Source organism: Eretmochelys imbricata, chromosome 16 (genome assembly GCF_965152235.1).
Source record: "Eretmochelys imbricata isolate rEreImb1 chromosome 16, rEreImb1.hap1, whole genome shotgun sequence".
Classification (NCBI taxonomy): Eukaryota; Metazoa; Chordata; order Testudines; family Cheloniidae; genus Eretmochelys; species Eretmochelys imbricata.
Window position 1 is genome coordinate 7,198,486 of NC_135587.1, and position 24,961 is coordinate 7,223,446.

At 55.0% G+C, this 24,961-nt stretch overlaps 1 protein-coding gene across 1 annotated transcript in view; it reads left to right on the forward strand.

The window, feature by feature from the left end:
* Nucleotides 1-2,818: 2,818 nt before the first annotated feature.
* Nucleotides 2,819-24,961, forward strand: part of ABCA2 (ATP binding cassette subfamily A member 2) — a 129,969-nt gene continuing 107,826 nt past the window's right edge. The window contains exon 1 of the mRNA XM_077836235.1: nucleotides 2,819-2,944. Within this exon, the coding sequence (XP_077692361.1) occupies nucleotides 2,879-2,944 (66 nt within the window). The 5' untranslated portion in view covers nucleotides 2,819-2,878. The remainder of the gene's footprint in view (nucleotides 2,945-24,961) is intronic.

Sequence of the window (24,961 nt, forward strand, 5' to 3'; positions counted from 1 at the left end):
AGTGCCTATTTGCTTGTTATACCACATCCAGGGTTGTTCCAAAAGCCTGTGCACCTTTGATACAGCTGGACTGACTTTCTTCATGGAAGAGGTCAGCCCTTCCCCTGTGAATGGGCTTTCAGAGCAGAACCTTAATTCTCCCTAGTATTAACTGTTTGTGGTATGACAGCAGCTCGAGGCCCCAGCCATGATCAGGGCCCCCATGCTAGAGTGGTCACCAACAGGTACTGTGAGTGATCAGAAGCTAAAGGAGAAGCTTGAACAATCTTTGGTGAGCCAGCGGTTTATTTGTGAAGGTCTGAGACACAAAGGCCAGTGAGAGGGAAAGAGGAGGAGGTTTGAACAAAGAACTCCAATTTGAGAAGCAGGATTTTCTGTGTTCTAGTCCTGGGTCTGACAATAACTCCCTCTATGTCTCTTGGTAAGGTAAGACTTTTCCATGCCTCAGTTTTCCCAGCTGTAAAAGGGGTGCAGAGTGGAAGGCTGGTCTAGCGGTAAGGACACTAGCTGAGGAGTTGGAGGCCCCGGTCCCTGCTCTATCACAAATTTCCTGTTGGATCTGGGCAAGCCACTTAGCCTCTCTCTGTCAGTTCCCTAGCTATAAACGAGGGATAATAGCACTTCCCTGCCTCACGGTGGTGCTGGGAGGTTAACACCAAAAAGCATTGGGGAATGCTTTGAGATCTACCGAGGGAAGGCTATATAAGAGCTAGCTAGGGTGGTGCATTGTATACACCTGCTAGAGGGAATAGTGACCTAGAAGTGTACCGCGAGTGCTAATAACGTAACCTGCTTTATTTCTGAATTCTCCAAACACAGAGCAGCCGGTCCCCCAAAAGGGTTCTGGGCAGGAGAGTGTGTCAGGGGGCAACAATAAAGATTCAGAGTTGCTTTTTCTGATGCTGAACAAGGAACTTGATTACAGTAAGGAACCCAGCATCACCCCAAAAGCTTTTCCTGCCTAGACGCTGCCCCAGGGCCCTGCTTCCTGCCACAAATGTAAAGAAACAGTGCCCACGTGCTCACCAAGTCCAACGGGGACTGTAGGGCCAGGCTTTCAGGTACTCAATCTAAAACACCATGGGCACACACTGTTGCCTGAGATGATAATACTATTTGCTTACCCACCTCAGAGGGCTGTGCTGAGAACTGATTAGTTAATTATCCAGTGCTTTGAAATATACAAACTATGTGTCCTGGCTGAAGGCTCTGAAGGCTACCTGTGATGTAAACTAGCAAAAGGTTAATACAAAGCGGAGAAAAATACATAGCAGAGGGGCAACTCTGGGACAGCGAAATGACTGAAGGTTCAAAGTAGGGAGGGAAATATTCCCCAGTGTTCAGGCGACAGAGGGAGAGGCACAGGTAAGGAAGCATGAAGGAGATGGAGCAAAAATCTGAGAGAAAATGGGGATGAGTTTGCAAGATGGGGAAAAAAGCCAAAGTCTGTAAAATCTCAGGGCGCAGGAAGAGGCCATGAGCTTTAATTCCCCGCTCAGTTCCTGAGGGCAGTGTGATCAGTGCCTAATTTGAAGTGAAAGAGGGGCCAGGGCTTAAGCAATTTTTTTACATTCATAACTGATGCAGCAAGTCCAGAGGTGCTGGGGCTATGAACTGCCCAGCAGCGTGTGTGAGGGTGGGCCCAGGGCTGTGACCAGGGTGGGGTGAAGGGGAAAAGACGCCGGGGTGGAAAAATGGTGCCGCAGGTGATGTGTGTGGGGCATGTGCCCCCCCATTTATTGGTTGCACCCATCCCCCAACCCTGAGTGACTGGGTGGCCCGCTGAGGTGAGTCAGGGGGTGAAGGGGGCGCTCCCATGTTGGGCCCCACCGTGCGGGGCTGGCGCCATCGCTCGACCCCCACCCGCCAACATTCCTCTGCACCCTTCTATGGGGTGGTCACCCCCCTCATATTGTGTTCCCCACTATTAACAATTACGGATCACCTCTGACTATGGGGCGGAAAAATGACAAAAACCAGCAGGGGGCGCAAACACGCCGGCTCTTCCCAGGCGCTAAAACGCCTACTTCTGGCTCTGCCCACAGAGACCGGGGGGCTGCACTGGGGGGTGCCCGGCCCCAGAGCGAGTCCCAGCCCTGCCCCACTCAGACACAGGGTGGCGGAGACACCCAGGCCCAGAGGGGGGAAGGGACAGGCCGGGCTGTGGGTCCTGTACCGGTTACTGACCACTCTCTAGCTCGGGGGGCTGCAGCGGCCATCCCCGTGCCATCCGGCCTGCTCCGGCCGTTGCTCCCGCAGCGGGCTCTGGGGCGCGCTCACCCGGCGGCGCAGGGCGCCGCTTGCAGCGCGGTCCTAGCGCAGCGCTGTGGGGGTTGCGGGATCGAGCCCTGCTCCCGCCGAGGTCCCCGTCCCGGGGAGGGGGCCGCACGGACCCCCCGGCAGCGGCAGCCGCAGCCGCAAGCTCGGTGCCGGCACTGCCCGGGGTAGAGGGGCTCACACGGGGAGGGCCGGGCAGGAGGGCCGGGGCTCTGCGGCTTTAAGAGGCAGGGCCCCGGCGCCGGCAGGGGGTGGGGCTCCCTGCGACGGAACCGAAGTCGCCGCAGACCAAGGGCTGGCCCCCGCCAGCGCACCTCCACCTGCGGGGCTGCCGAGCGCCACCGGCCCGCCTGTGCGGGGCGAGCAACCTGCCCCCGAGCAGCGCGGCGCGGCCTCGCCCGCCCGGCACGGCACGGCACGGCCCGCCCGCCCCCTCGCCAGCCCTGCTGCCCGCGGGCTCCAGCGACTGACAGCGGCCGGCCCCGGGAAAGCCCCGATCTCCGCCGCCAGCGCACGAAGCCCCGGGGCGCGGGGCCAGGACGTTGCTCCCGTTCCCCCAGGGCGCAGGAGCCGCTGGCGCGGAGTCCCGGGGCGAGCCAACATGGGGTTCCTGCACCAGCTGCATCTCCTGCTCTGGAAGAACGTGACTCTCAAGCGCAGGAGCCCGGTAAGGCTGCGCGCTGATTCCCTTGCGCTGGGGTGGAGGGTGACCCCTGGGCTGGGCGGCCTGCCGGGGCCCGGGGTTGCGAGAGGAATGAGCCGAGCCGCTCTTCGGGGGAGGGAGGTGAAAGGGCAGATCCGTAGAAATCTGCCGCTGTGATGGGGGTGGAAAGCGCTGGCTGGCCTGCGAAGGGAGAGACCGGAGCGGGAGAGCGGGCTGGTGCCTGCGAGACCCCCACTCCTCGCCGGTGGAAGCTGCAGCTTGCTTGTCCCTGGCTAGCAGCAGCGGTGCAACGGGACTCAGGCCTCTGAATGCCTTCGCTGCCGGGCCTGGAGATCCTGGGCTGGAAAATCTGCCCCCTTCCCCCAATCAGCCTCCCAGCCCAGAGGCCGGGAGACCTCGCTCCCTGCATGCAGTGAGGTGGCAGCTGAGGATCTGCACTTGCTTTGGTGAACACCCATGTCTATTTAATGAGCTGCAGGAGGGTGAGGGGTCACTTCAGAGCCCCCCTCCCTGGGTCTGCAGGCGGCTGATGTTTTTATTTCTCTTTTGCCTTTGAGCGTGAGGGTGCCCCCCCCAGGTGTGGGTCTAGCAATATCCCAGGCTCTGGCTATGGGAGGTGAATAATGGATGGGCTCTGGATGCAGAAATCGGGTGCTGTCTGGCTGTCTCGGTGCCGGGTGCATGCAGAGATAGCTAGACTATATAAACCCAAGGAGTAACCAAGAGAGGCCGCTCCGAGTCTGGTGTGTGTGTGTGTTACTGTGTGCTGTGTCCTCCACGCCTGTGTGCAGCAGCAACAATTGGGCCCCGTACCTGTGCAGCCTCACTGTGGGCTAGGGTCACCTGGGTTACCCAGGGCCTTCTCCGGTAAGGGGCACCGTATGCTGGTGCCGGTTCAGAACATCTGGGATGGTTTCATGTTGTCGCCAAGATCTACAGCTTTGTCATCCTCTCCCCCCGTCCCCGCTCCCCGAAAGCGACTAAAATCCCAGGTTTGCCGTGCTTCTGTCAAGCTCCATTTTATTATCCCCCTGGATGTGGCTGTTACGGGAACACTATCACAAGCCATTTGTGTCCATGTGCTATAAATAGGTTTCCAAATCATATGTGGGTCAGCTGCATCTTTCCCCATTTGTTAATCTGGAGAGAGCTTTCCTGCTTTTGGGTGCTCAGGAGGCAACGCTGCAGGCTGAGAGATCCTCTCTGATCCCAAGGACTGTATCCGATCTCTAACAGGAGAATCAATTTGGTATCTAAGTATGAGGGGTCAGAGAAGAAGCACAAGAACGAGTAGAGGGTTAAGAAACCTGCCTTATAGTGACAGACTCCAGGAGCTCCATCTATTTAGCTTAACAAAGCGAAGGTTAAGGGGTGACTTGATTACAGTCTGTACGGACTTACATGGGGAACAGACATTTAATACTGAGTTCTGCAGCCTATCAGAGAAAGGTGGAATACATTCTGGTGTCTGCAAGTTGAAGCTAGACAAATTCAGACTGGAAATGAGATGTAAATTTTTAATGGTGAGAGTAATTACCCACTGGAACACTTTACCCAGGGTCCTGTTGGATTCTCCATCACTGACAAGACTGGTTAGAAAAACATCCCATCTGCTCTAGGGATTATTTTGGGGCAGGTCTCTGGCCTGTGTTGTACAGGAGATCAGGCTAGATGATTGCAATGGTCTCTTCTGGCCTTGGAATCGGTGAGGCTGTAATGATTCTTACTTACATTTAACTCATTCCCTTCCCCCACCCCCTTTGGTCTGATTCATTGTTAAGAAATCCCTAGGCTGGCGAGTGCGGTTCGTGGGCTGCGCAGAGCTCTGTCTGCCAAGCGAGCTGCAAGGGCCACTGACTTAAAGAAGAATTAGGCGTAGGGTAATTAATGCAGAATGCGCTTGTGGGTTCCTGAGCAGAGGAAGTTTCTTCCTTGATTATTTGGCTACAACCCTGGGGCTTTGCTGGGTGACCGGGCGAGTGAAGCCGGGTTGGGGGAAATAGCCCTTCCCAGGCCAGCGGCGGAAGCCCTCCCCTTGGGCGCATTTGAAAGCACAGTGGACAAAGCATTGGGAACAGGCAATGCGTTGCTGGCGGGATTGGGAGGGGGGCAGGTGACATGGTCTAATTAGCCTCTGATTTGAGGGTTAGCAAGCAACTGCTTCAGAAATGTTGGGCTAATATGTTTTCCCCCCTGAAGTAAATACAGATCTTGCAACCATTGCTCACATCAGCAGCCCTCCGTTCCATTGAAGTAATGGGGGAACTTGCATGAGTGAGCGCTTGCAGCATTGGGCCTTATGTCATCCTGGTATCTGGAGCATCTATGTCTCTGATTGTCCAGCTGGGACCTGCTTGTGGAGGGAAAGATCAGGCAAGGCTGGGCAGAATTCTCTCTTTATGCTCAAAGCTCTGCTCTCTCCAGGCCCACTAGTTTTATTCAGAGGTACCAGCGCTGAGTCATCCTGTTGCATTACTAAGCAGTGCTGGCCAGTCATGCTAAGGAGCCAAGCCTTGTGCTGTGAATTCCTGCCCCTAAGGAAAGGTGCATAGGAACCTCACGCTGAGGGGTTTAGAGGGTGAAGTCCGGAGCTGGTAAATGCTCAGGGCAGGTTGGCTTTATCAGGTCTGACACGTGCCCTGGGCGTTCTCCTCCCCAAGAGTGACACGTGGCAAACCCAAATGGCTCCCGAACCACACTGGCCACAAAAGCTCTCTGATTAGTTCCTCAACAGCTGGGCAGTCACCAGGCTGAGTGGGCTGCATGCTCTGTGCACTAGAAAGGAGGCTTTTTGCTTTCTCAGCCCTCTTCCCACCTGGCTCAGCTTCTCTGAAGAAGGGGCAGACGGACAGCGGGGGGTGTCTTCACAAAGCTGCTGCAGAAGCTGCCATTCTCCTGGCACTGGGGCTGCCCTGCTCTCTGGAGCAGGGAATGTGGTGGATCCAGCTGCTATGAGAACGCAGAGCCCCTCAGTTCAGGAGTCTGGCAGCACCCCCTGGCTCAAAGTGGTTTCCATCATATACAGGGTTTGCAGTTTTAATGGCTCCCAGCACCCCCACTATGCAAATTGTTCCAAGCCACTGCCCCCCATAGCAGTGTGTGTGGGCTACATACCTAGCTAGATGTGCCTCGGGGGCAGTGTGGAGGGAGGGGAAGCGGGGGGGAATGCGCAAGGCGTGCGTCTCAGTTGCTAAAGGAGGGTCAATAAGCTGCCCAGGTGGGTTGTGCTGGCATGATGTGCCTCGGAGCAGTGAAGTGCTGCCAGGGGGATGCGTGCCGAGCTAGAGTCTGCCCCCTCCTGCTGGACAGCGCCCCACTCCTCTGATACTGGTGAGGGTCCTGAGGAGCAGGGTGTTCAGCGCAAGGCTAGCAGGGTCTGACCAAGAAGTGGCACCTCCCCGCCCACCCAAAGAACGTGTGTGTGAACCTGGCAAGCCGTGGCCCAGGCGGGAGCATGCCACACGCCACCTAGGAGCGCATGTGCTGCGTGGGGACTTGCAAAGCATGCATCAGAGCAGCCACCCAAGCAGGTGCTGTGGGAGCCAGGGATCTACTTTGCAGCAGCATCAGTGTGTGGGGGCGCCCCCTAGGCCCTGTCTCTGTGCAGCCTGTTTGGTTGGTGCCTGGCACCTCGTGAGCACCTCTCCTGCCACCCCTCACTCCTGCTGTGGGCTGGGCACTGCTCTCCCCTAGCGTGCACCTGGTTGTGACCTGTGTGCTCCCTGCCCGAGGCATCGCGGCTCAGTGTGGCCCAGGCTCCTTGCCTTGTGTAACTGGACACGCTTCCCCTCTGCACCAGTGTAATCTCTGTTTTAGCTGGTACCTCACCCTAGGGCTGGGCTGAGTGGGTGGGTCAGGTGCCAAGGTACATGGACCAGGCTGGTCACAGCAGCCCTTCCCTGCTCCTCCTGTTTGCTAAATAGCTAGGAAGTCTGCCTGACCAGGCAAAAACGGAAACTGTGCCCTGCCAGGCAAAAATACACGTCTGAGTTGGGTTCCAGTCTCCCAGCTGCGCCCCAGATGTGGGCCAGGGGGCAGCTGAATAAGTGTAACTTCCCTCCTCTCCGCAGTAGGGCCATCTCTCCTGTTTCCAGCTGGGATAACCGATTAGTGCTGCATGCACCTGTCCCGTGCTGCGTGGGACTGGGTACAAGGCGACATCTCTGCCTTCTCCCAACCTTCCCAGAATCATGGATAGGATGGTCTTTCACGCAGCGGATAAAATATTGGCCTGGGAGTCAGAAGAGCTGGGTTGTATTCTGGTCTCTACCATTGACTTTCTCCGTGACCTTGGGCAAGTCACTTCCCTGCTCGGTGCCTCAGTTTCCCCTCCCCCTCTGTCTTGTGTATCTAGATTGTAAGCTTCTCTGGCAGGGACTGCCTCTTGTGTGTCGGTACAACACCTGGTGCAATGGAGCCCTGAGCTCAGCTGGGGACTAAACGCTGCTGTAATACAAATGATCAGCTGTGAACAACGTCTTGTGTTGAAGTCTAAGGCTGTTTTTCTGAAGATGCGGAACGTCTGCATTCCCCAGCCACTTTGAGGGCACTGACGGGTGCTCAGCACTTCTGAAAATCAAGCTGCTTGTCATTTGGTTCCCCCGGAGAGGTCGGCTGGGGCAGGTGGCCCTGGGTTACTGCGGTGATGCAGCAAGTAAGGGCAGGGTGACATCTCTGCTGTCACTGAGCAAACGTTAGATGGGCGCTGTGGGATGTCACTAATGCTTCACTAGTCACTTTCTGCATCCCTCTTCCCTTCCTTGCTCTCTATTACCAAGATGTTTGTGACCTTGCTCCTCCTTCGCCAGCCCCATCCTCCTGCCCGATTCCCTCGGCAAAAGCCTAAACCGGCGTCGCTGCTGTCAGCTGCGGCATTGGGATGTGGCGCTGCCCGCATTAGGATCAGGCAGCAGGAGAAAGGGGGCTGCCTGGGAAAAGAAGAGGTGGGAGGCAGCAGTGACTTGGCGGGGAAAGCGTGAGAGTCTTGTGGCATTTCATTAAAGGTTCCCTTGCAAAGGGCAATTGTGGGACTTTCACTTTTGCGCCTTTTAGGGTGCGTGTCGAAGGGGTGGGGGCTGGCTGTATTTTTGACATTAGAAATTCAGGTCTTGTCTACCCTGGAAGAGTCTGTAGCTGACTGGAGATCCAGCCGAAGCATTCCCCATCAACAGAACTACGCTGAGGTGCAGTTAAGATGGAGGGAATGTCTCGGGAAGTTCAAGGTCTATGATTACAACATCCCAGTAATGTTCTCTTCAAAACCAAGCATTTAAACCAGGGTATTCAGAGTTAAGGTTTCACTTCGTTCCAGACGTGTGAAGGTAAGAAATGCACAGTGAAGGCACCCAAACAATCTTCACTCTACCCTGTTGTGGTGCCATGCCAGTATGGCTAAGGGATTCAAGTATTTGGAGTCCCAGATTATCATAGAATATCAGCGTTGGAAGGGACCTCAGGACATCTAGTCCAACCCTCTGCTCAAAGCAGGACCAGTCCCCAGCTAAATCATCCCAGCCAGGGCTTTGTCAAGCCTGACCTTAAAAATATCTAAGGAAGGAGATTCCACCACCTCCCTAGGTAACGCATTCCAGTGCTTCACCCCCCTCCTAGTGAAAAAGATTTTCCTAATATCCAACCTCAACCTCCCCCACTGCAACTTGAGACCACTAGATCGCATTTACTTTAAACAAACATTTGTGTCATATTTTCTTCCTCCTCATTGCATCACTGCAGGGCAAAGTTAAGGTTATTTGCATGCCTTTGCTGTGCATTTCTTACCTTTAACATGTTTGGATTTACGTGTAATCTGAACCCTGAATTTCCTGGGTTTTTGTAATGCCTGGTTTGGGGAGAATTACAAGCTTGCCGGAGTTCCTTATAAAGCCCCAGGCAAGCCATTCTGGCCTTGAAAGTAAATGCTGTATGTTTGGGGAAGAGGTGCTGGGTTTTTCATACAGAATAGAGAGATTGAACCATGGCATTAAGGGCACAGCAGAACTCAAGCTGAACTCCAGGGTAATGCCATGAGAGCTGCCAAGGAAGTGCAACCCGAGTGGGGAGATGATTTTTGTTCAGACTACTTGAAATTCTTTAACTCAACCCTTGTGTGTATGTGTATGGGGTGGCGAGGAGGACGACACTTGTTCTGTGAAGGATTATTCCCTCCTGCTGCTTGGCACAGGACGGAGCCCCCACGCCACATCCAGAGTCCCGTTTCTCTTGACCCTCCGACTGGGAAGGCCAAACTGTATGTGCAGCATGTTTCTAAAGCTTAAAGAAAAGAGGGAAAAGCTGGGGAAGGGGAGGCAGGAGAGGGCTTCGTTTGTTAAAACCACCCCCAACAGGTTGTCCACATCTGCTCTCTCTACCGTCAGGGTGCAGAAATGGTCCCAAGTCCTTTCCAGATCCTCGCTCTGTGCAGGATCGGGGCCCCAGTTGGGAGCCTCCAGTGAGAGACAGCCCTTGCTGCTGAATGGAGGTGCTGGAGCTGTGACCCATGCTCCTAAGGGGGGGTTCTGAAAGATCAGGTTTAACTCTCTGGACGCTAGCTCTGGGCTTTAAGAGTCCCTGGTGTTCTTTGACCCTGTGCAGTACAATGTACTTATCCTTCGGGGGGGGAGGGGGTGAGATTCAAATAGGGTGTCACCTAACACACAGACTCCTGGGCTGCTCTCTACATACTGTACAGAGCAGGGGTCAGCAACCTATGGCACGTGTGCCAAAGACAGCAGGCGAGCCAATTTTTAATGGCACGCTGCTGTCTGCCAGGGACAGCAGCGTGCCATTAAAAATCCTGCCCTGCCCTGCCCGCTCTTCTCCGCCCACTGCTCTCTCCTTGCAGGGCAGGCAAGCTTCCCCCTCTCCGAGTGTGCAGGGTTCCTGCCCCTCCTCTGCTCCCTCCCTGCGGCAAATCAGCTGACGGCCCTTGCTAGGGAGGGGGAGAGGGAAAAGCAGAGCCCCAGTGGGCTCTCCACTCCGGGGACATTGGGGAAGGGGGTGGAATCGGCATATCCCCTCCAGCCCCCTGCCATGAGCCGCTCAGGGCAGGGGGCTGGGAGCACCCCCACGACCACAGCCCACACCCCCAGCCCTCTGCCCTGACCCATGAACCCTCCTCACACACACCCAGCCCTCTGCTCTCACCCCTCCAGCCCCCCATGCCATGACTCTTGCACCCCCACATCTGTACCCCCACCCTGAGCACCAAACAGGAGCTCCTGCGCGCACCCCCCCCCCCCACGTTCCCACCTGAACCCCTTGCACCAAATGGGAGCTGCCCAGGTAAGCACTCCACACCCAAACCTCCTGCCCCAACCCTGAGCCCCCTCCCTCATTCTAGCTCCTGGCCAGACCCTGCACCCCAACCCCCAGCCCTGTTCTCAGTGCACTCCCACCCTCATCTCAGTGCAGAGAGACGAAGAGAATGGCTAGAATCAGGGAGAAAGTAGGTACCTACCCTATGTGGATAGGGCCGGGACCCCAGACCGGCAGCGGGCTGAGCGGGGCTGGCAGCCGGGACCCTGGCTGGCAGGAGCTGGCGGACGGAACCCCAGACCGGCAGTGGACTGAGCCGCTCAGCCCACTGCCGGTCTGGGGTCCCGGCTGCCAGCCCCGCTCAGCCCGCTGCGGGTCTGGGGTTCTGGCTGCTGGCCCCATGCCAGCTGGGGTCCCGGTTGCAGGCCCCGCTCAGCCCCCTGCCAGCCTAGGTGAACAGAGCCCCAGGCCAGCAGTGGGCTGAGCGGGCCGGCGGCGTAAGATCAGCATTTTAATTTCATTTTAAATGAAGCTTCTTAAACATTTTGAAAACCTTGTTTACATACAATAATAGTTTAGTTATATAATATATAGACTTAGAGAGAGACCTTCTAAAAAACGTCAAAATGTATCACCAGCACGCGAAACCCTCAATTAGAGCGAATGAATGAAGACTCGGCACACTGCTGCTGAAAGGTTGCCGACCCCGGTATAGAGTCTCTGGGAGCAAGGCAGCCCACACCTGTTGCAGATTAACACCACAATGCCCGTTACGTAACGCAGAGCTAAATGTCTTCATTTGGTGACGGTGATGCCACTCCCCTGGAGCGAGGCTTCTGGGGGCGGCTGGTTTTATTCCCCGTCTCTGTTCCCCCTCCCTGTTCAGCCAGCAGCAGCCTCGCCTGTGTGTCTCTGGCTGCAGAGCAGTGGGCAGGGTGGGGAGACAGACCTGGGCTGGCCGCGCTGTAGCTAGCAGGCGAAACACAGCAGCGTGGCTGTTGCTGCAGGGGTGGTGGCTTGGGGTAGCTACCCAAGAGCGCGCCCGGGGTTGGGCAGGTTTGAGCTCAGGTGGCTAGCCCAAGCGCCTGCCGCTGTGGCCTTGCTGGTATTTGGAGTGCACCAGCTCAAACGGCTAACGCTGAGAAGCAGCCTCCCACCTACCATGTAGTTCTCATCTTAATGTCACCGTCGATGGCACGAAACGCTGCTTCTCTGCAGTGCCGGCCGTCTGGAGTGGCCTTCCTGGCTGTGTCAGGTGGGACTCCGGGCAAAGACGCTCAAACCTGGGTGCCTAAAGTGAAGCATATTTAGGTGCCTGTGATGCTGAGCTTCCTTGGAGACATGGATGGTTGGCATCCTTGCAAATCAGGCCATTTCTCTGGGTGCCTAGATACAGGTGCCCAGGTCTGATTATCGTGACCTGTAACTCTGTGCCTCTGGTTCCCCATCTGTAACATGGGGATGAAGACCGTGACCTGCTTCCCAGGGAGCTTGGCTTTCCTTCACTGGCGAGTCTTTGGTTTTTCCGTGGAAGGCCCCCAGATACTTCACTGAAGGGCGTCATATTAAACCTCAAGATCGATAGGTAGAGGGGCAGTGTGTTGCTGTCAGTTACCCAGGGAAGCCCGGGCTTTTTTCAGTTTGTGGGGTGGGTTGGGATAACCTGCGGCCAACATCCATGGATCTGCAAGGTTGTCTCTGGCCACCTCTGACTCATCCCCTCTCTCGCTTGCTGCGTTATCTGCCCTCTTTGGCTTAATCGCCCACTTCATGACTGCAGGGCAGACCAAGCCATGACTGGTGGACGCCCTCACAGCAGCCCGATGTACTTGGTATTTCCTGGTGCTCTATAGACTGCCTGGGAGCTGAGGATGCGGGGCGAGGGGAGGGCAAAGCAGGCTGGTGCAGCAACGAAAGGGTTAAGAAAAACTTGGCTCCCTTTGGCACATACATTTTTGTAGCATTGACTTTGCAATCTAAACCAAACGGGAAGGTGGGGGAATTGCAGGGGGGCAATTGCTGGCATGCAAGACTCTCAAACACACTGTTCCTGGTGGCAAATGTATCCTGTTAAGAGGACATCTTGGAAATTGTATTTCCATTTTGTGCCTGCTATAGTTACAAGTAGCTTCTGAGATCGTGTCCCTGAAAGCAGCATGCAAACATTGACCTTTATTTCCCCCCACCCTTACGCACCCCCATGCTCTGGCCAGCATTTTCCAAAGGGCTCAGTGCACAGAATCAGGTTTCCTGAAGAACTGCGGGCATTGGGCACCAAAAGAAGGGGCTATGTTTCCCAATCTGGCTCTGAGTGAGCACTGAGCACCTGTAAATCTGGCCCTGAGCAATCTTGAAAATGCTTGTGGCCTGAGGCATGTCGATTTGTCACTGTTTCTGTGGAGTGGTTGGTCTCTGAAAAGTCCCTTCTGAACAGAAAGGGGAGCAGAAACCCTTTATCTGGATAGTTTTTGCAACGAACGCAAGAGTGAAAGAATCGGGAGGAAACGGTTTGAAGGCAGCTCTGCTGGCAACGGCAACTTCACAGAATGAATCAAGTTAAACAAGCCTTTTAAATGCTGAATCGTGTTGCAAGATTGAAATACTTTGCAGCCGCTATGACAAAGTGGAAATTAATTCTGAAATATGTTGAAGTCCTGTTTCGGGCCTCGGTTTCCCCAATGTACTGCCTTGTTACCCAGTGAGTGGAAAGGGACTGTTTGCTCTCCAGGCAAGCTTACCCACATAGGTGTGGGTGCGCCTAGCAGTCTGGGCCTTAGTCTCCATGTCCAGGGAGCAGCTGAGAAGACAACCGCAAATCCAATTGCCAGGACATGGGCACCTAGCACCCAATGGCCGAGAGGGATGTGGACTTCCCTGCCTCTGCCTAGGAAAGCTGAACAACAATCCCCCAGCCTGAGATCAAAGCACTGGAGGGTTATGAGGAGGGGGATGGAAGAAGCCGGACTCTCGCATGGAGTCTGACCAAGGCGATCAGATGGAGAGAGAGACAGAGCTTGAACCAAGGGGTTTGCGACACCTTGGCTGTGCTCTGGACTGACCAGCATGGACAATGCTTTAACCTTCATTTCTCTAGACTCCTCTAAAACTTCCCACGCTGCTTTCCAGCTAACGAATAAACCCAGCTGTTTGGACAATGCTGTGTGAGGGTCCCTGCAAATGCCTCCAACCTGTTCAAGTCAGAAAACTTATACCTGAAGGTAGCTGGAAGTGGGACTCCTTCACTTTGCAAGGCCCCTTCCCATCTGCAATAAGTCCCTTACTGAGCAGTGCACAGGGTGTTCAGTATCTCGTCTCAGACGGTGGGGGTAGTAGAGTTGACGTGCTTCAAGTTGGGTCAAACTAATCAACTTTGTGTGAGCCCTGCCTCCTGGCTGACAGGCCCACATGCAGGTTTAGGGGAAACCTCAGCCTCGCATTGCTGGGTTACTCAGAAAATGCTTCCGGTAACGGAGCATCCTGCCTGGATGGGCTCAGTCAGTGAATTCCTGACCCAACGTACCAGGACTGGTCCCCAGGAAGCTCCTTTGGATAGCAGGGTAAGTGGCCGTGTCGTTTGGAGATGGTCAAAATGTTTTCTATAGCACAGTTTTCTGTCCTAAATTTCAGTTTTCAAAACCTAAAGATTTTGTGGGACTACATCAGTTTCTGTCAAAACTTGCATCAGAAAAATGTCTCCACTGGGTAAAAATGTATGTCCTAAATATAAAGAGAAGGGTAAACACCTTTAAAATCCCTCCTGGTCAGAGGAAAAACCCTTTCACCTGTAAAGGGTTAAGAAGCTAGGATAACCTCACTGGCACCTGACCAATGAGGAGACAAGATACTTTAAAAGCTGGACGGGGGAGAACCAAAGGTTCTCTCTGTCTGTGTGAGGCTTTTGCCAGGAACAGAAAAGGAATGGAGTCTTAGAATTTAGTAAGTAATCTAGCTAGATATGTTTTAGATTCTGTTTTGTTTAAATGGCTGATAAAATAAGCTGTGCTGAATGGAACGTAGATTCCTGTTTTTGTGTCTTTTTGTAACGTAAGGTTTTGCCTAGAGGGATTCTCTGTTTTGAATCTGATTACCCTGTAAGGTATTTACCATCCTGATTTTACAGAGGTGATTCTTTTACTTTTTTCTTCAATTAAAATTCTTCTTTTAAGAACCTGATTGCTTTTTCATCCTTCTTAAGATCCAAGGGTTTGGGTCTGTGTTCACCTATGCAAATTGGTGAGGATTTTTATCAAGCCTACCCCGGGAAAGGGTGTGTAGGGTTTGGGGAGGATTTTTGGGGGAAAGACGTTTCCAGGCGGGCTCTTTCCCTGTTATATATTTGTTAGACACTTGGTGGTGGCAGCAATAAAGTCCAAGGGCAAAAGGTAAAATAGTTTGTACCTAGGGCAAGTTTTAACCTAAGCTGGTAAAAATAAGCTTAGGGGGTTTTCATGCAGGTCCCCACATCTGTATCCTAGAGTTCAGAGAGGGGAAGGAACCTTGACATGGTGGCAGAGCGGTGGGATTAACTGGAAATCATTTTGAGATCAATTTGAGATTTTTTGAACAAGAAGCACAGATTTTAAAAAGGAAATTTTTTTTCCTTGGGCTGCTGGAAAGCAGGTTTTCAGCAGAAAGCAGTTAGAGTTTTTTTTGTCTCTGCTTGGGGGCCAGAGCAGAGACAAAGGGGAATTGTCTTTTGTGAGCTGGAGTTTTCTCTACCTAAAGGCAGAGTAGTTAACCTCCTGCAGGGAAATTCACAAGTCTTCACAGACCTGAGGAAGTTTTTTTTACCTAAGAGCAACTAGAGGGGTTTTCTGCCTATTTGCCTGGAGACAAAGGTGTTAGGTTTTTTTTTTAAGGATTTTTCTGTAGGCTGACAATCACTATCAGAGAACATTCGTATCCGGTTACAGCACAGCAAAATTTTACAAGCCAAGTTTTTTGTTTGTTTTTATTTCTAATTCTCGGGTGTAAAGTTAGTCAAAAACAGAGAGGCAAACATGATAGAGCCCAAAGCAGAAACAGCCAAAGAGGCTGCCCACAGGAGAGCTATGGAGGCAAAGAAAAGGAATGGAAGCATGCTGAGGAGGAAAGGGAGGCTGCCCACAGGAGAGCTATGGAGGCAAGGGAAAAAGAAATGAAGCATACACTGGAGATGGAGAAGGCAAAGGCTCAGCAGAATAGCAGTCCTTCTCCAGTTACCGCTCCAGATTTTGGGGGGAAAGACGTTTCCAAGCGGGCTCTTTCCCTGTTATATATTTGTTAGACGCTTGGTGGTGGCAGCAATAAAGTCCAAGGGCAAAAGGTAAAATAGTTTGTACCTAGGGCAAGTTTTAACCTAAGCTGGTAAAAATAAGCTTAGGGGGTTTTCATGCAGGTCCCCACATCTGTACCCTAGAGTTCAGAGAGGGGAAGGAACCTTGACAATGTATCACTTTGATAAATTCAGCTTGATTGCTTGGATTCTTAAAATAGATTAAGCTATTTTCATATTGTGTATATAAAATGTGGACTTAGTAAGATTCATTTTGATAACGTCCGAACAGAATACAAAATCTGAGTCAAAATGGTTTGGAATTCTTGAGCTGCAGAAAATGTGACAATCTTGGTTCCATATTGGAACGAAAACAAATTTCGAGATGTCAGAATTTTCCAGGGAATGAAACTCCGTTTCCCAACTGCTCTGTCCCCTGGCCAAAGTGGGGGAGAGCTCCTATGTGGTCACTTAAAGGCTAGCAACAGCAGTAGGCAATGAAGATGGCGCGGGGGTGGGGAGCCACCTGTGCGTGTCACTGGACTTCCTGGTCTGCTCTGTGCAGCAAATCGGGTCTTTCATTCTGCTCCTCTACAGCCAGGCTTGGCTTCTGCTGCCGGGGACTGAGGACACCTGGGTTCTATTTCCGGCTCTGCCACTGACCTCCTGTGGGACCTTGGAAAAAATCATGCCCCCTCTCTGTGCCTTGGTGTCCCCTCCCAAGGGGACAGGGGCAGAGACCTTGTCTAGGGGCAGAGACCCCCCTCGCTGTCTGTACAGCACCTGAAGAGCCTCTGTTGCTCTCCTTGGGGGTGGGGGAGGTGCAACTCCTCCTCCTCCCTAAGACGTGCTCGCTCTTGCCGTTGGCCACCTGGGTGGGCGGTGGTGTCGCTCTATTGTTTGCCCCCACCCCAGCAGTTGGGGAAATGGACTAGAGGTGTTGGAACGAGGGGTGCTGAGGAGCTGCCGCACCCCCTGGCTTGATGTGGTTTCCATCACATACAGGGTTTCCAGTTTGGTTCAATGGCTCTCAGCACCCCCACGGTACAAATTGTTCCAGCACCCCTGGAATGGCCCTAGGATTGCTGCGGGCAGCAGTTCAGGTGTCTGTCAGTCTGGAATCTCCAAGCCTGCTTTGGTGCAGGACTGCTCCTGGGCTGCCCTGAAGTGCCAGCACGTTTAGATTTCAGGGGAAATGGAGCAGGGGGCACTGGGGCCTCCAGACCCTTAGCAGGGGCCTGCTTCCCTTCGATCCAAGCCCTGCGTCAGCCTCCCAGCAAAGACAGACTAGGTGGGACTTCCCCGGCGCTGTCCCCTTCCTGCCCAGAGGGGTGGGGAGCTGCACGCTGGCTCCTGATTGAGTGCTGGAGCTGGGCCTGGCCATGCTGGCTGGGCCCACAGAGCAGTTCTTTGCCCCATCCTTAGAGCACTGCTGGGCTTGACTAGCTCATTGGCTAGAGAAGGGAGTTGTGGGGTAGGGGATTATTAATACATTGCATTACAGTAGCACCGAGGCGTCGTGGCCTAGGCCCGCACAGTGCTAGGCGCTGCACCGACACGGACCAGTCAGACGGTCCCTGCCCCGCGGAGCAGGGATCATTGATCTTGGTCAGTAAATATTGATACTCACTCAGTTGAAATCCTTAAGTCCTGAGATGGAAACCGAGGCACAGAGGGGGCAGGTGACTTGCTCAAGGCCACCCAGCAAGTCAGTGGCAGAGGCTGGGGACGGAACCCAGGAGTTCTGCTCTAAGCACAAGGCCTCTGGTCTGTAAGGGAAGGAGTCCCACTCCCACCACAGCTTCACGGAACTGGAAGGCCACTGCCTCCCCTCCACCCCCCTTCTCCCCTCCTTCCAGTGTTTCTCTTCTCCCCCGCCCCTGTCAGGGAGCATATGTTTTTCCCATTTCCCGGCTTCCAGGATTTACACATGCTGTCTCAAACTGCCCATGGCCTGCCTCCCTTTGCTCTGCACACCCCTGTCTTGCCAGGGGCAGCACTTCCATTTTAGCGGGTGTGGTGGCCTGGCTGGAGCTGGGGGGAGGCAGCAGGGACTGGGCACCCATGCAGCATACGCTGGAACAAGTTGGGCAGGAGCCGCTGGGTGGGAGAGGAGCAGGCTAATTTCATGCTAACCCCCGGGGCAGTCGGACAGTTCAAGGGGGTGTAGGGACAGGCTGCGCTGGGGTTGTGAGCATGCATTAGAGCTGCCGTGGGATTTGGATAACGGGATGTACCAGAGTCGGCTCTCCCCAGTCCCTGCTGGTGGCATGAACCTAGGGCTTTATTTCAGCAGGCCACAGCAAAGAGTACTTAATGCGGCATCCCTTTCCAGGCTGCCATCCCCGGACATCTCCCCTGTGGGTTGCAGCTGCTTTGGCCCAGTGGGTGATTAAAAGTCCTACACAAAGCCGCTAAGCTGGCCGAGGGCTCGGGGTTTAAAGGAGGAGCTGCTGAGCTCCCGAGCCTTGCCTTCTGGGGGCATCAGAACTGAGCACTGTCTCTCTCACCTGCTCCCCCTTCCAGCCTGCAGCAAATCAGTCATGGCCATGCTGCTGGGTGAAGGGAGTGATGGATGCAAACGGCTGCACGTGGGCAAGGCTGTGGCATTTGCTAGGATGTATGTGGCAAGGTTCGTGCGGTGCATTTCTTTTAAGTGCATGTTAAGCCAGAAGAGTCCAAGAGGCGCAGTGGCCACGCGTGGCGCCCAGCCTGCAGGCACCTGCCTGTCGGTGCAGTCCTGCGTGTGCGTGCAGCTGTGCGTCAGTGGTTTCCAGAACGTGACCCTTTCAGATCACCAGCGTGGGGAGGAGGGTGCTGTATAGTCTGGACAATGGGTCCCCCTTCCTCTTGCTGTCTGCTGTGGGGATGAGTCTTCCTGGGCAGCCCACAGAACACGTTAACAGGTCAGTGGGGTGCGAAGACCGCTGCCCTTTGTGCCTGCAAGCTTTGCCTCCTTGTTTCCGTGTGCTGCCCCATCCGTCCGTGTCCGACTGTCTCTTGGCTTACTAGATTGTCGGCGCGTTGGGGGAAGGGATTGTCTCTGCTCTGGCTGTACAGTGCCTAGCGTAATGGGGTCCTGGTCCAGGACAGAGGCTGCCAGGCTACAATACAAATGATGGAGAATGTGAATCTGTCCCCCAGCCCCCAATCTCTGGAAGATGGTGGGTGTCTGGCAGAGTGGGAAGAGAAGAGGGCTGGGGGGAGAGATGGGTTGATCTTTGTGCTGTTCAGCTTCTAAGTAACCTCCCCTTAAAAAATTGTAAGGACCCTCTCCATCTTCCCCCCAACTGTATCATCATGTATTGTGGTAGGGCCCAGTTGTGCTAGGCGCTGCACACACCTAGCAGAGACACAGTCCCCACCCCAGAGAGCTGGCGATCTCAGTAGGGTGACAGTCAGCGGGTGGATCGGGAGCACACGGGACCATTGAGGGCTGGCTGGAGTGTAAGGAGCAGTGATCACAAACTTTCCCACCAGGTCCCAGCTCCTCCCCTCTGTGCAGCAAGCACTACAGCTCACCCCCCAGGCCGGCGTGTGCTGCGAGCAACAGCGATGGGCAGCGGGAAGTGGACGCCGCCAGCCCTTTCCCAAATGTGTAAGCCACAGTGAGTGCCCAGCGGTGCCGACCCCTGCGATGTTATGGCAAATCTCCAGCTATTTGGTGGGGTTTTTTTGCCTTAAAACCCCAGCTGCTGGAGTCATATGAATACGGACAAAAATTTTAAATTGATTTCTAGCCCTTGTAGTTGTGAAGAAAAGCTGGAAAACCGGGCCCCTAAAGGCTCAAAATCCAGAAGGTGAAGAAGTAGAACCTACCATGTTGGTTTTAAGCCACGCTTCTGATCTTGGGATGCAGACTACCAATTTCGGAATGTTTTGGGACGATCATGTTAAGTATCCCTGGGGCATGTGGGGGAGGGTGGTGCAGGTGTCTCCAGACTGCTGGGGGTTACGGCGTGGCCGAGTATAGCAGTGGAAGCCGGGAGGGCAGCACTGCTCTCCCTGCTCAGCAGGCACGGTGGGGCCTCCTCGTGCCTGGCTCTCTGCTGTGTTCTCTGCTGTTCCTTGCAGAGCTATGGCAGCCAATACAGCTGGGATGTAAAGTGGGAGTGGCGGTGGGAAGTGAGTGGAAGTGGCGGAGCATGTAACTTGTGGGTTTGCAAACCGAGTAACTTATGCAGGGGGATGTAGCCGGAGAAGCAGCCCCCCCACACACTACCCTGCACTGTGCCCAACTCCCCTAGGGCAATAGTCCCCCAGGTTAGGGGGCTGCATCTCCTGCTGGCTTGGATGGGAGTTGTTCCTGTTGATGCTCGGGGCTGGATTTGGTCCTCGCAAAACAGCAAATGGGCGTTGAGGCACTCTGAGCTGCAGCCCAGAGGACGTCCAATTCAGTGACACTTGGAATTACAAATAATGATTAGTAGAAGACTCATGGTTTGGTAGCACCTCAGAGCTCCAGTCCTGCCCAGGACCCCGTTGTGTTAGGTGCTGTACAAACACAGAACGAGGAGATTGACTTCCCAGCCAAGGCTTCAGGGCATGATGGCAAAGCAGCTCCTAGGGGACGGGCGAGTGTAAGCAAATCTAGCAGGGCAGTGCAGACAAGGCTGTTAGCTGGCACCTAGGCAGGTGCGAAGGTGCCATAGAAACACTCTGGGTTATGTAAGGAGGAGGTGGGGTGGCATGGGTGGATAAACCTGCAGCCGCTGTATGCTGGTTTTCTGACCGCCTCCATGATCTAAACCCAAAGGATTTGGGGCTGTAGAGCAAAGATGGGTGCTAACCTGGCTTCCTAGGGCTTGCTGCGCTCACTCCCATTGCCGAGGTGCTAATGCAAGGAATGACTTCATGGCGATGCAGGTGTCCTGCAGTAACTTGAGAATCTAATCTATAGCCCTCCAGAGCCGGGTTGTGGGTCACTGCCATGCAGGTGGGTGTGTGGGGTGCTAGCAGCCACCGGGTCTGGCCACCTGCACGGTGTAGACAGGAATCTAAAGATGGGAGTATTTGGTGCAAGTTCTTGTGTTGGCTGCTTTCCGTTGACTTACTCGTGACTTTCTAACACCCTCCCCCGTCATTTGGGTTCTCCAGACATAGCCTGCTCTTGGGACCTTTCCTGGGGGCAGAGGCGGTGGAAGGCGGGTCTCCTGGTCCGAAGTGCAGGTTGACAGGTCTCCTTGGACCCAGGCTGTGGTCAGTTGGGGGCCTGGGCAAGCCTGGTGATTGGTCCCCTGCCCTGTCGCTCCTCCCAAAGGTTACACCCACTGCATCCATTGGGAGGCAGGTTACATCCACCAGCATCCCAGGCCTGGCAGTCGGGGGAGGGGCTGGGACAGGAGCAAGGAGCAGCTGTGGGTTGAGTTGTGTGGCTCCAGGGCACTCTAGGGTTTCACAGAGGATGGAAGCTGCGAGTGAATGCCAGCGTCTCATTCCTCTCATGCTGGCCTTGCCCTTGTTGTCCCTGGTTCAGCGATGCTGGTCCCCAGGGCTGCTTGGCAACGAATGTAACCTGGGGCCGTGTCGCTCACTTAACTGAAAGTGTGCTCGGCTGTTGGCAGTGCCCTGCTGTGCAGTGAAGTTGTGCAGGGCACTCGGGTATCCTGTGCGGGCTCAGATACGGGAGCAGCTGCCCCCTGGGATCCTTCAGGCGGAAGAGCTGCTCTGTCAAACTCTGTGCCGCTCACAGCTGGGCAGAGGGGCAAATGAGTTTATCTTGTGTTGGTGTGTGGCCAGGGCCCTCTGCAGGAGTGTCCTCATTGGCTATTAGGTTAGGGCGTGATCCAAAGCCCATAGCAATGAACGGAAATGCTCCCATTGACTTCAGTGGGCATTGCCTCTGGCCCCAGTCCATAGGGCTGGATAGGAGGCAGTATGGTGCAGTGGATAGAACACTGGACTGGGGCTCAGGAGGCCTGGCTTCTATTCCTAGCTCTGCCCCTGGCCTGCCTGAGCAAGTCCTTCATTATGGTGTGCCTCAGTTTCCCTATCTGTACAGTGGAAAGAGTGAGACTGTGCTGCTTTGTAAAGTGCTCAGAGATCTAGGGATGAAAAGCATGAACAGTAGCTAGGGGTGGTTGTGGGTGGGTGCTTGGGTGTGCACGTCCTCCTTAAAAGTCCAGCGATGGCTCCCTTCGGGGTGGGAAGGTGCATGCATTGGGAGAGGGTGGTGAACCAGTTGTCTGTAGCCTGTCCTGAAAGGAGGAACAGGGTCCCCCCTAGTGTTCCCGCATCTCACCCCAAATGCCCCCTGCCCTGCCCTGGATGTAGGTTCGCTGCTCATCCCTGCTGTAATACTGAGACACTTCCTTGGGCTGCTCTAAAGAGGTGGCTTTTCCAGCCCAGCATCTGGCCCCACCCCCTGCTCCAGGGTGTCTGCAGCCTTTTATTCCCTCTCATAGAAGTGGGCGTATGGTGGTAGTGTGACAAGTGTGTTGGTTCTCAGATTGGAGGGTGCTGCTTTGTTTGCTTTTGATGGACTTGGGGGATCATGGCCCTGCCAATCCCCACCTGTATCCCCTCAGTTAGCCCTGCTCTCTGTGTAACTCAGCCCAGCAGGGGACATGGGGGGTTTAATGCGCTGGCCTTTTGCCTCTTCAGCACTGTCTGGTGGGGTCTCCAGTGAAATAATCCGGTGAGCCCCAGCCTTGTCTGGTGGGGTCTGAGAGCTGCAATATTTGGTTGATATCTCCTCCAGCACACGCCCCCGTGGACCGTGCGTCCCTCGCGGGCCCCTGTACCTGTTTGCCGTGCCAGCCCTCTAACTAGTTTGTGCTCCGGGGCAGAGCTGTTCCTGGGGAACCAGGCACTAGTGTTTGGCTGAGATTTCTGCTGAAGGACTTGCCTGCATGCCATTTTGTGCCCACCACTGCCCCAGGACTGGTGTGGGTATAATGGAAATTAACCAGTTGCATGAACAAAATACACAGACTCCATGTCGCCGGTGTCTTCTCCAATAGGAAACTGACCTGCAAGGCCCTGAAACCTACCACCGTGCAGCAGAGGGGTGCCCGTGTTTGTGACAGAGTCCTTTTATCTGCCCTCTGTTCTCCCCGAGGGCGAGGGCGGGTCTGTATCCTTCTCATTCAACATGTTTATTTAGCCTCTGCTTGGGGCCCCTACTGCTGAGTGTGGAGCTGACGGGGAATCAGAGACAGCCCCTGCCCCAAAGAGCTCGCGCATGCAGGAAAGCCCAGCCCAGCTCTTGCAGAGCCAGCTGCCTTCGGCTGTATTCTCGCCTGTGTTGCTAAGCGGGTTTGTTGCTTGGAAACCATTGTGAAAGAGTAAGGCCAAGGCTGCTGCCTCAAGGGCAGGGCTCCCCGCCTGGTGACAGGTGCCCCTGCCCCTCCTAGCAGCCTGGCAGCTCCCGCATCACAGCCTGGCACCTGACTCCCAGTCGCCGCTTGCCTTGGCAACGGCGGTGCGGTTACCATGGCAATGCAGCAAGGTGAGGACTCGCCTGGTTTTTGTGCAGTAGGAAAGCGAAGGACGGGCTGAGTGAGGGGGAAGCATCCGGCTTGGATCACTGCTCCTGGCACAGGGTTTCAGGGCACCACCGGGCCAGTGACGCTGCTGGCTCCAGGGGGGATCCCAGGGGAGGAGGCGGGAGGCCTGGACTCTGTTCTGAGCAGGGATTGTTCTGAGCGCCCAGCCCTGGCCCAGGGGTCCCCAGACTCTGATGCAGGGAAGTGGCTGGTCAGGGGAGCTATGGGCTGCCGTGCTCCCTGCTTGGGGTGGCTCCGCCTGTCCCACAGCGCTCGCTGAGTGACCAGAGAAGCAGCCTTCTGCTGCCAGCCCCGTGGGGGCACTGGGCTGGAACTGTGGTGACTTTCCGTAGCGGCTCCTTCCCTAGCACAACAGAAGGAAAAACCCCAGGAGAGCATGTGGGCCACCTCCCTGGGGCCAATGCTGGGGCGAGCCTGGCTCCAGCTCTTACTGGGGCTCTGACCGGCCCGGCTTTCGAAGTCGGCATCTCCCCGATTTGTCACGCCCTCGGGTGCCCGGCTCAGTTTGGGTTGCTCTTTCAGAACTCCTGGCGTGTGTCTGTGGCCAACAGCCATCACTGCTGCAGGTTTGTGAGCAGGGCGGAGGCCGCACCCCTCCCCACTGTCACGGAGTCCCTGGGCGATGCTCTGGAACTGCTCCCCATGAAGCCAGGCAGGACTCTGGGGAAGTCTCCTTTCTGAGAGCAGCCTGTCTGCAGGACACACAGCTCACACAGCTTCCACCTTCCTGGGTCTGACCTCGGAGTATTCAGCATCCTCTGCCCCTCCGTGCACTTCCCACAGTGAGTCCGCTCAGGTGGGGCTCCTGGGGAAGCCAGAGGGTCCTGCACCCCAACTCTGCAGTCAGACTTGACTCTCAGCCAGCCAGTAAAACAGAGGTTTATTAGATGACAGGAACATGGTCTAAAACAGAGCTTGTAGGTACAGAGAACAGGATCCCTCAGCTGGGTCTATTTGGGGGGGGGGGGTGCAGTGAGCCAGACAACCACATCTGCACTTCACTCCTTGTCACCAGCCAACCCCAAACTGAAACTCTCTCCAGCCCCTCCTCCTCTGGGCTTTGTCCCTTTCCCGCACTCCCTGGCAGGGGCTAGATAAGCCAGAGGGCTGCAGCAGCTCTCTAGGGCTGTTCCTGCTGCTGAGTCTCGCCAGAGAGCAGATGCGCTCCTGCTATGACAGGCCCTGCATGGAGGGGAGCAGCGTGAAGCTGGTCTGGCAGCCGTGTGCAGCCTGAGCAAGTCCCCCCGCACAAAGGTTGATTCCCCAGGAGGCTGGATCAGCTGGGTTGTGGCCCCTTTACACCACGAGAGGCCAGAAACAGCGGTTGGGCAGAAGGTTAAAACAATCCTGAGGCAGATCCCACAATTCATGAGCGTTTTAAAATTCATTGGGGTTGGTTTTTTTTGCTGGTGGATGCCTCCTGCCCAATCCCGTGTGTGGGTGACAATCAATGTTGCCAGGGCTCTCTTGGCTAGTGAATAATGGGATTTTTGGTTCTTGCTATAGGGGATCTCACCCCACAGCTGTCCATCCCCTGCCCAGCAATTAATCCTGCCCCCACCCCTAAATCAGTCCTGTCCCTGCAACAATTCTGACCCGCCCCCGCCTCACCACTGCTCCCCCTGCAGCTCCCGGGGCTCTTCCCCCAGGGCCGGGTGGTGCAAGGAGGATGGAGGAAGGGACAGAGGAGCCGTCTGGCTGCTCACAGTGATTAGGAGGGGTCTCTTTAATTGTGACAGTAGGAGGCTGGGGGGTCAGGAATGAGGGACACTGGCAGGGCTGTGTGGGAAGCCCAGGGCAGGGCTAGCAGGGGCTGGGGGGTCAGGATTGAGGGGCACTGGCAGGGCTGTGTGGGGAAGCTTGCACAGCTCCTGCAAACACTATACCTGGATCTAACCACCCCTCAGAGAGATTTGTGCTTCTGTCACCCCACACCTTCCCTGAAAACAGCAGTGTTTGGTGCCCTGTCTCCTGTGTATGCTCCTTGGAAGGCCTCCCCTACCT